This window comes from Populus trichocarpa, chromosome 13, assembly GCF_000002775.5.
Source record: "Populus trichocarpa isolate Nisqually-1 chromosome 13, P.trichocarpa_v4.1, whole genome shotgun sequence".
Classification (NCBI taxonomy): Eukaryota; Viridiplantae; Streptophyta; class Magnoliopsida; order Malpighiales; family Salicaceae; genus Populus; species Populus trichocarpa.
In genome coordinates this window covers 13,674,873-13,686,163 of record NC_037297.2, presented here as the reverse complement: position 1 = coordinate 13,686,163, position 11,291 = coordinate 13,674,873, and the positions used below count along the sequence as shown (strand labels likewise).

General features: G+C 32.6%; 2 protein-coding genes across 2 annotated transcripts; both read right to left on the bottom strand.

Annotated features, from left to right (window-relative positions):
- Positions 1–7,025: 7,025 nt before the first annotated feature.
- Positions 7,026–7,942, bottom strand: LOC18104623 (uncharacterized). The gene has a single exon (XM_006376419.3). The coding sequence runs from the start codon at positions 7,752–7,754 to the stop codon at positions 7,239–7,241; it is 516 nt and encodes a 171-aa protein (XP_006376481.1). The 5' UTR covers positions 7,755–7,942; the 3' UTR covers positions 7,026–7,238.
- Positions 7,943–9,940: 1,998 nt separating this feature from the next.
- On the bottom strand, positions 9,941–11,279 carry LOC18104621 (uncharacterized). The gene has a single exon (XM_024582951.2). The coding sequence runs from the start codon at positions 10,833–10,835 to the stop codon at positions 10,401–10,403; it is 435 nt and encodes a 144-aa protein (XP_024438719.1). The 5' UTR covers positions 10,836–11,279; the 3' UTR covers positions 9,941–10,400.
- Between the last annotated feature and the right edge of the window lie 12 nt (positions 11,280–11,291).

The following is an 11,291-nucleotide window of genomic DNA, read 5'->3' as shown; positions in this document are numbered from 1 at the left end:
ATAAGAAAAGGGCTGGGAAAAATTTTCTTGCAGGGATTGGGGCCCTACCCAACCCCCCGCCCGCTCCCCTCTACCATCAATTACAATATCAAACACCCACTAAAAATACCATACTAAACACATACTTTTAAAAAAAAAAATTCATGAGTGTTTACATAAAGAATATACCCACTAGTGATTTACAAATCTGAAAGATAATTAACTGTACTCCACTGCAACTTAAGACCTAGAAGAGCCTGTTCTTCCCTGCAAGTGTTGATTTGAACAACTAGCACATAAATAATAAAGAGATTGAGTGCCGGATTGAATGCCATAATCCGAGGAGGAACCAAGTGCTGCGTGGAACTTTTGTGCGTGTTGGGGTCTGACTATTTCCAAAGAAAATGGGGTGTTTTGTCCTTGCTAGGTAGGCACTCCCTGTCTCTGCTGTATCGCAGCACTGCTTATTGCCTAATGCTGCGTGCTTTTCCTGGTTTTAATTCACCATTTACAAGCAATACACTCCTATTAAATACATTAAATTAAATATATCTTTAAATTTTATTTAATAATTTAAATTATTAAATTAAGATAGTTATTTGACATGATATCAGAGTTTTGATGACTAAGCAACTACGAGTTCGAATCTTACCATTCTTATTTATTTTTATTTGATAAAAATTAAACACAAAATAATATAAACATGTATAAGTTTTAAGTTTAAAAAAATTTTATTTAAAAATATATATTAAAAAATAATATAAATTATATTTTAAAAATACATTTAACAATTTAAACTAAGATTTCTTGAGGGTTTCATTCTCGTTACATGGACTTGTCATTTTGGCACCATCGTGCATCTCAGGGTTTTGGCTGCGAGTATTCAGGGCTGATTAGATGCTCAAAATACGTAGTGACCAAGGAGAAGAGTCCATCACATTTCTTTATCATATTGTGTAAAATAACTTAATTTAATGCCCTCGACCATGCTCGATTTGGACATGACACAATAACTTAATTTAATGCCCTCAACCATGTTCGATTTGGACATGCTAAATTTTGTACCTATCTTAAATTTGGACCACATTGAGCACTTCACATTAATGGTAGCTACCTTTTGTATTGATATATCGGGGTATTTAAAAGTGTGGTACTAGTTGTTTTTTAAAGTGTTTTTTTAATCGGAAATGCATTAAAATAATAGCTATTTATTTTAAAAAAATTATTTTTGATATTATCGTATTAAAACGTTACGAAAACACCAAAAAAATATTAATTTTAAGTAAGAAAAAAACAAAATAATAATTTTTTAAAAAAATATTTTTTGAAACGTAAAAATAAACATTCCCGAAAAACTATAAAAAAGTTCATGTTTATAAATTTATCTTATAATCTATCACTAATGATTTCTTCATTGGTTCTTATAGTATATGGAAGTGGATAGATAAATACATTTTCCAATACACTATAAAAGTTAGCTAAAAGCATACTTAGCCATATTATTTAACTAAATTTAATTTTTATCTTAAATCAATTAAAATAATATTATTTTATTTAAAAAAAATAAAAATTATTTTTAAAAAATCAAACTGAGATTTTGATTAGATGAATCACATCATAAATTAACTCATTGGATCATCCAAGCAGGTAAATTTTCATTTTTTTCTTTCTAGCTTGGATTATATAACACCGAATTTAATCAATGGGTTGTAGTTTAAAAGTATTCTCCTAAAGAAACAAAGATGAGATTTTGGGTTTAGATCTCTCTTTTCAATCTAAATACAATATAAGTCGTACAACCATAACATTCGACAGTCGACACTAGTTGTCACACATTTATTATTTTGACATCAATTGACTATATTCGAAAAGTAATCTATGTATTATTTTTTTATGAATTTAATAAATTAATCTAATATAATATAGTTGTCCGTTAATATTTTTTTAAAAAATCTCTGTTAGTTTTTTATTTTTTATTTTTTAAAAAAGGCCTGTCTGTTTCCCATGTGTTTTTATTTGCGATCTCCGAGGATAATATTATGTAACTCCCTGCAAATTTAGGCACAGATTCCTAAAAATAGAAATACAGTGTTCTTGTTCGTTTACAGAGAGCCACCGACACTCTGTAGGAGCCAAGCAGCATATCACAAGACTGCAGTCTACATGAGAGCTATCAATCTTTAGGTAGCAAAGTTTTTATTCCCGGGATTTTTTTTTTAGTAAATATCATTGAATTGAATTAGTTTGATGGTTAGAAATATTATTTTTTTTATATTAAATTGGTTTTTTTATAATGCTTTTACATCGTTTTGATATGTTAATATTAAAAGTGAATTTTAAAAAATAAAAATAAATATTATTTCGATAAATTTTAAAACGAAAAGTATTTTAAAAGGCAATTATCACCACAATACTAAACAAAACAATCAATACCATAATATTAAACGGACTCGGGCTCTTAGAAGGGTGTGTTTGTTTGCGCCGCATGAAAGAATTTGAATTTATTTTAGGTAGCAAAGTTTTTATTCCTGGGATTTTTTTAGTAAATATCATTGAATGAATTAGTTTGATGGTTAGAAATATTATTTTCTTTAAAATAATATCTTAAAACAAATTATTTTAAATTTCTCTGAACACATTATATTGACATGGATAGATATTTTAGTGCAATGTGCGCAACAATGCGAAGGATAGCAATAGTGACATTGGATTCAACATGGTCGGTACAGAGTGCGTTTGTTTTTCTGTTTTTAAAATATTTTTTTTATGTTTTTGTATTATTTTGATTTGTTAATATAAAAAATAAATTTTACAAAATAAAATTTTTTTTTTGATAATTTTCAAATAAAAAACACTTTGAAAAGTAATCATTACCACAATACTAAACGAACTCTTAGAAGGGTGTGTTTGTTTGCGCGGCCATGCCGTGCTTTTAAAAAAAATTAAACTTTTTTGTTTCAAATTATTATTTTTTGGTTTGTTTTGAATTTTTTTGATGCGTTGATATTAAAAATAAATTTTTTAAAATAAAAAAAATTATTTTAATACATTTTCAAATAGTTTTTTATTTAAAATAACGGTAAGCCTAAAATCACCTGTTATGGCCTTGAAAGAGAGGAAATTAAAAACAAAATTTACGGGTCTTTAGTATAAAGTTTCAAGCTTTTTTAAAGTAAAAGCTATCAATTATGTATCTTTAGTAAATATGTTAGAAAGAGTACACAATTGCATTTAAAAAAAAAAAACTTAATCTTAATTAATATGATATGAAAAATATATCATATAATTAACAAAATTGCATGAGAACACATATAATAATTTTTTTCTTTATTGAAAAATCAATTATCTTTCATCTTTTACGTTTTGGGTTTCACACACTTCATTTTATATGAAGTTTTTTGTATGAACAATTTACTTGGAAATCATTTTCAATCTTTCCCTTTCTTCTTCCTTGCTAAGGGTGGCATTGTCCCATTAAATTTAGCATTAGATGGGTCATCCAACTAAAATTAGGATAATTAAAGCACGAGTGTAACCCATATCTTCCCCACATATTAGAAAATTAAAGTAATGGAGGAGTGGGATATAAACATTATTAACATATTCATATTCTTTTAGTATATGTACTAGATTTGTTCCGCCGCCGCGCCGCACAAGAGGACATATTTTTGTTTGACATAAACAAAATAGATTAAAAAATTCAAGATCCAAGTCATTGATTTAATAGTGATTTAAATAATACAAATAAAAAAAATATAACAATAATAAATAGATTGATGACAAAAATAACAATAAAAAAAATGTAAAAAAACTGGACCCAGCCCATCCAGATCATCAAATAACCTAATATTAAAGGGTGAAACTGTAAAAAAAATAATTTAAAAAAACTAAAAAAGCCCTATTAATCTGGCTGAAATCGAAAATCTCGTGACCATGAGCATAAGATTGAGATAATCTCATGGGAAGAAAAGCATGAAAAAAAGTTTGGATGATGAAATTGAAATAAATAGATTTAAAAAAGGTAAAAAAAAAAAAGTGAACCTATGTTAACCTTTGAAACTGGTGATCCTGATCAAGAACTCGGAGTTAGCCCTATATAAAGTAGACCGTAACAAATAACAAAGCAAAAGTAAAAATAAGAAAACATCGGCTTAAAAAAAAAATAAATAACCAAGCAAACTTGAGCGAACCTCCTAAACCTGATTCAATCTCTAAAACTCGCAACCTGTGAAATTCTGGACCCGGGTTCAATAAAAAAACTTAATTCCCAACCAATTTAATTTTGAAGAATGAAATTGTGGTAAGAATATTAATAAAAAAAACTTGCAAAAGTAAAATGATATCAACAAAAAGAATGAGGATAAGATTTGATAGAAAAAAAATCAAGGAGTATGAAATTGTAAAAAAAAATAAAAAATAGTCCAAAACAAAACAAATAATAATTAAAAGAAAGATGACCATATTTGATAGATTAAAAAAATCATAAGGGTGATATTGAAAAATATTTGTAATATAATATATTATTTATAGATTAAAAAATGGTTGGGGTGAGATTGAGAAATATTTGTAATTTTATAGATAATTAAAAAAATAAAAATAACAATAAAAAAGACAAGGATCAAATGTGAAGCAGAAATAAATTGTAAGGGTTAATATGAAATTGAAGGGGATGGCGCGAAATTCGTAGTGAAGAGTGAAAAAGAAGAAAAAATGGTCATCGGCACTCAACCCGAGAAGCGTTTGGGGCACGCGCCATCACATCATGTTGGGGGTGCCGAGACTTATCAAATACTGTTATGAAAAATAGTGTTTGGTGGTCGAATAGCCTCGCACGTGCTCCCTAAACATCACGGGAGTCGTCCACATGAACCATCGGGTTTTTAAATAATATTTAATGTATATTAATTATAATAATACCCCTAAATTTACAATAAAACCAATATACAGTGATAAAAAAGCCCTTGTATTGGTTTTGTTTCTAAGGGGATAAAAGTAATTAAACTATTCTAAAAAAATCAAAAAGATCAAAATACCCCTAGCAGGCATTATATTATTTTAGTTTAGTATTAAATTAGTAATTTTACTATATAATAAAAAATAAAATAATCTATCTAACTCTTTATAATTTGTAAAAACTATTTGTATTATAATAAAAAGATAATCTTATCTCAATGTCTAATTCAAAGTTTTATTAAATTAGAAGTAATTTTATAATTTCACTATTCCGATAAATAATAAAATGTATCTTGCGGTATGGTAATCTCTCCTTCACCTTTATTTTTTTTAACAAAACCAATATAAATGTAAGTGGTATGTTTTCAAAATGATTAAGAATTTAAATAAAAATATTCATACCGTCTGCTGGCATTAATTGTGTGGCAGACACGAGATGGTTGGTCCATACTCCACAGGAGGAGGAAAAGCCAAGTGCGGCTACTTCAGTTCAGACCTTAGGCTCTCCGCCGAAAGCTCACAAGATATCAGACCATCACCGCCGATAAAGCCAAGCCTCATACGAATGGCCTATACGCTACATGTTTAGGGCAGGCCATTCAACGCAGTAAAAGTTCACTAACTGCAAAATTGGGAAGAAGGGGCTAGTGATTTTGGGTTATAGGTCACCTGCAAAACTTAAAAGAAAAGGCAATGAAATTTACTAGCATCCTTGAAATAATTGCCACACCAAGCTAGCGAGGTTCTATCTGGTCCTTATGAAAATCCTACCACCATTCCACCAGACCTGCTCGTGCTCCGGTGACCCGCTAATCCGAGACATAGTACAGGTCAGGTCTGTGAAAAAATCCAATCTTTTTTAGAAAATAACATTGTTCAAACTCCCTTTACATGGTCAATTCCTATATTGAATTCAATGGTGTGGCAGCGGCGCAATAGCCGCTGGTGGTAGATACATAACTTGTGATCAGCCTGCAAAATCTAGGGCTATGTGAACCGTGAAGTTTTCTGGGCCAGACTCTTGAAGTTCATGAATATGGCTTTCTAAGGATGATAATGGACTTGGTTAGGAGTTTGGGCTTCTGCCTTCTGCCTGTAAAAGCTAGGGCTTCTTGGGAAGTTGGCCGATAATGATCATGGATGCCAAGGACCAGTTCAAGAGAAGACACCATATTCGAGCTCTTAACAAAATCCTTGTCGTGGCCTTCGTCTAAACAGAAAGAAGAAGGCTGCTAAGGCATTTTCTACGGCATTCTCTTAGTCAATTTCCAATCAAAGGGCCTTCCACTTGCTCTCTCAAGCAGCCACACGGGACTAGTTACTAGGCTATACAAGGAAAATTCTTCAGAGATGCTGATTGCCATTTCATGGCTGCTAGCAAGACATGTGAATCAAGAAGGCATTTCTATACGTCTGATTTTGACAAATTGTGCATGGACTTGTGTAGAAAAGTAAAGAAGACTTCAACTTTCTGCAAAGTTAGGGCTACGCCATGGATTAAATTATGAACATGGCCTCACTCCTCTCAGGTCTATCAAAGCTGGGGAGGGCGACGCCACTTTCTTGATATATCATCTGAGTATCCTTTCTCTAGAAACACTTTTAACCTACAGCAGAAGAAACCTAAATTCCTGGTTTTCAATGGGCATTCCTTGACATGTTGAGCGATTATATCACAAACAGTAGTCAGAATTGAAATAATCACAGCTGACTTTAATTAATGAGCGGATTTCCATATGGTAAATGGATAATATCTTCTCATTTTCCTGTTAACATCTGTCCAAATAATTTGACCGACACAATTGATTAAATTCTACTATTCTAGTCTGCCAGCCTCCCACAATCATAGAAGAAGTTGTGGGCTATGAACAATTGGAGATCTGCTGCATTCAAAGCTAGAGCCCTGTTTTCCTCTTTTATCAAGGTCCCATGTTCAACGAAATGCATCCCAAGATCCCAAAATACATGAAAATCTTCGGCCATCAGCGAGTTAAAAAACTAGAATGAGCAGCAATTATGTCCACGCAGCCCCCTTCAAGGTTTCCATTTTTTTTCCTAATCTCTAATTAACCCCAAAAACAACTTGATTCATCTTGTTAAGATGGAGATCAGTAGATTAATAATCACATTAATTAGAAATAACATACAATAAAATTAGGAAAAAAGTAGAGCCATTACAATTAAGCTTTCCGTTTTCTTCACATCCCTATCTTCTAAAACCAAGAAACAAGAAGATAAAAAATACATCCACTTTCCCAATTTCCATCTCCATGTCCCAGAGCCAAGAACCCATCAGCAAGACTCACTTAATCAACCTCACAATTCCTTCTGAAAATAACAAAGTATCCCAAAACAGCACAAACAGCAGCCACAGCATTCCCTTCTTTCAACAAAGTCTTGAACACAAACCCAATAATCTCTTTTGTAATCTTTCTTCCTTCAACCACCAAAACCCTCCTTGGCTTCCCGAAGAAAGTTAACATAACCACAACCGTGATCCATATAACCAAAGTGGCAGGCACAGCCACAGCAAGAGCTGCAACCATTGAAAGAAGTCCGAAGACTGCGCCAAGAAGCACTGACGCATACAAAGCAGGCCACCCGGATGCAGAGTTTTGCGATTCTTGTTGTTTGTACCAAGAAAGTATGGTTTTGAGCCAGTTCCATGAGGATGATAACAAGATTGCATATACTATAACAAAAAGACATACCCATGTTCTCCTTTTGCTCATGATTGCAAGCACCAAACTATATGCTGTTGATGATGCCCTCGGCGTTCTCGGTGATCTTGGTGTTGGGGTTTCTTGTTCTTCTTGCTCCATATCTTGACAACAAGCTTTGATTTTTATCCTTGCTTTGGTCTTTTGCTTGAATTTTACCTCTCTATCTCTCCTGTTGGTCTTGGGTTTGCTTTTGATGATTTTTTCGGGCACCTATCTGATCGCAAGGGGCAGACAGTATCATTACAAAGGCACAATAACACTCTCAGTAATGGTTCGTGGAAGCACTTTTCTTTCTTTAAAGCTTTGTTAAAGCCTTAAAATCTTATAGGATTCCCTGGGTGCCAACCCGGATGGTAAATAGTTAATTTACTTTTTTTTTTTAAAATAAATAAATTATATTTACTAATCAAGTTTTTTCTTTAAAAATTATAGTTTGTAATATAATTTTTTGATAGGATAAAAAGATTAAACTATCTTTATATTAATATATCAATAACTCAAATAAAATATCAATAAAATCTTTTATTTTTTCTAAACACAATTTCTCTCACTTTAAATATTTAAAAATTAAAAATTAAATGTTACTTTGACTGAACTATAGAATATTAGGTGTAATTTTTTTTATATTATCATATAATTTTTTTATTTCAAGAATTACACATTTATAGGAAAATAATTTTTCTGTGAATTTACAGTGGATGATATATTAAGATATGTTATTTTTTTAATTTTAATTCCATGATAAATAATATATTTAAATATTAATTTATACTTTAAAAAACTAATAAATTCTATCTTAATTTAAAAAATCTAAGACCCATTTTTTACACCATTTGTAGCGTTTTAAACTACAATTTAAATAAAAATAGCCAAAATAATTTTTTTATTTTAAAATATAATTTAAAACATAACATTTACCACTCTACACTTCTAAAAAATAAACATCTAAAAAACTGCTAGATTTCTTAACGAGAAAAGAAAATGTTTAGTCAATTCTGTATGCTTGGAGAGTGTGTACACTTGCTCAAGGTGGGAGTGAAGGAGAATGGAATTTATTTCTGCGATCGATATGGTCCAAGTAAAACCCAAGTCTTGGTCACAGAGGGTGACCAGTTTTGGGTTCTCCCTTTCCATCCAACTTCTGTTTTTGGGCTCTTAAGCTTTGATTTTGGGTAAATAAAGCGTTTTTGGTTTGCACTTTAGGACCCAAAAGTCTGGTTTAGGCACTTGGGGTGGTCTTCATTTAGCTCCTCTGTCGACACTTGCCATGGCAGATTCCTTGTCCAGGTTGCCAAACTCTTACTTTACACCTTGCAGAATCTAAGAAGTTCCATGGCAAGTTAACTTTTCCCTGCTCTTCCTCTTCTTTATTCGGACTTGCTCCAAGGAACAACACGGCATAAGAACTCCAGGAACTCATGAGCACATCCTATGCTTCACGTCCATGGTGTACACTACCAATTTTCAGCTGAATGGATCGTGTTTTTTCTTCTTTTTTAAGACAAGAAGTGTCATCCGGGCATATGAATTCTTAGTGCCATGCTACCTAAGTTAGGTGAGACATGTGAGCATGGGATTCACCTTTTTTTGTCAGTGCCCTTTTGCTGCATGTTAATTATAATACTGTTCAAGAAAGGGGAGAGAGGAGGTAGCTCTTCTCTGGTCCAGATGCTCAGCCTCGAGAGGAAGGACCACTTACAGGGTGGGCTAGCACCATTTTGTTGGGATGCTAGGGAAATTAAACTATCTATACCCTATCTGCCTAGATATTGATTGCTTTAGATGGATCAACAGAGCAAGTACTCCCAATTTTATGATCCCTTTGGCCATATATAGTCGATGGACCATGACATCTCAGCCACAATTGAAGCTCATATGACATTGTTGTTAGGTGCAAAAGAATACATAATTACTGCATCATGTTTATGCAGATATGCACTTCCCATTTTTGACAAATTGATTCCTCTCATGAGTGAGCAAAAAACAAAGAAACAGAGAAGGGAAGACAAAGAAAGTTGATAATGCGGTGCAGCTCAACACTATTCAGGTTTTGGGTTTTTAAGTTGGAGTCTTATAAATTTTAGGGTTGTTAAAAGCTTATATAATTATTAATTTCAAGACCCGTATAATTAATCAAGACACGCATAAATTAACCCAACCCAGACATTCATATTAATCAAAAAAAAAAAAAAGTGACAACAAAGTACTTGGTTCAACAGATTGTTTGATGCTACCAGTAGTTCCTTCTTCCAGGAGGTCTCGAAAAAAAAAGGGAAGTGCATATCTGATTACAAAGTCGATCTCATTATAAATTACAATGGAATTGAGCACTCTTACATAGAGATTTAAGACAAAGTTGAAAATAAGAAAGCAGCCAGATTTTCTTGACAAGCAGGATTCAAACAATAAATCAATAATTGAACTCCAAGGGAAATTGTGAGCCAAGAAATTGAATTTCTTCTAGAGTTGGCATAATTCTCAAAATGGAGTGAAAATATATCAAAGACCTCAAAAGGCCATCCATCCCTTCACAGCACAGTAGGCACACTGTCACAATGCACTAACCCTATAATGAAGAACCGTGCTCCACCTCCAACTCTCTCCTTGATTGGAAAAAGCAACGTGCACATTTATGCCAGAAAAAGCTGTGATCTGCAGCTGCATTAATATTCAATAGTGCAGCCACCAAGCATTGAGAAATCTTCAATGTTTTTCTACATTATTGAGACACGGATCTTCTTAAGACTAATCATATTTTTCTCTCCAAGTATACAAGAGAAAGAACACCCATGAAAGTGCCATCACAAAATCTCCAACTACCTGCTTAGGCCAATCCCAGGCCAAATCCTCAACCCTTCTTTCAAAGTAAAACCTCCAAAGAGCCATTACTACGTAGAGAAGAGCACACCCTTTAGCAAAAAAGTTTTGGAACTCTCTGTCCTTGACAAATGCCACCATGAACACCAAAAAACCAACTACAAACAGAAGCAGACCCGCAAAAGAATTGGAGATTTGGATCAACAGCTGGTCATGCGGGGTTGATCCTAAAAGCTTTTGAGCTGTTTCAGTACCATGGCCAACCACTGAGATTTCTTTGAGATAGAACATTATTAATGATCCTAATGTTATTGCAATGGTTGAGTGGAGGATGCAGATGATAAAAAACATTGAAGAAGCCATCAACACTAAATAAATAAATTAAAAAAGACCTAAAATAAGTACATTAATGCAATAAAATCCTGTAAATTCAAAACCCCAGATGAAAATAATCCTTAATGACGACGATTAATGTGACAATAAGAATGGATTATGGAGAAAAAAGAAAGAACCCAAATGAGAGTTGTTGATGAAGAGCAAAATCTAAATCTTGAAATAACAGATGAAATCATGTTTCACCACTAGCTCGTCCTTGAAAAGACTATAAATTTGGAGTGAAATTTATAGTTCAATGATCACATTGAGATTTGGTAAGTGATTGAGAGTTTCAATGTGAGTGTGTGAGACGGAGAGAATCTGATCTGAAATTGGACTGATCAAACAAGGAGCTAGTCTAGCAGCTCGTGGGCAATTTGGCTGGTTTCTTGATATGTGTGCAATGGCCGTTGTTCTTGGCGCCCACGAGGTGAAAATTTGTCT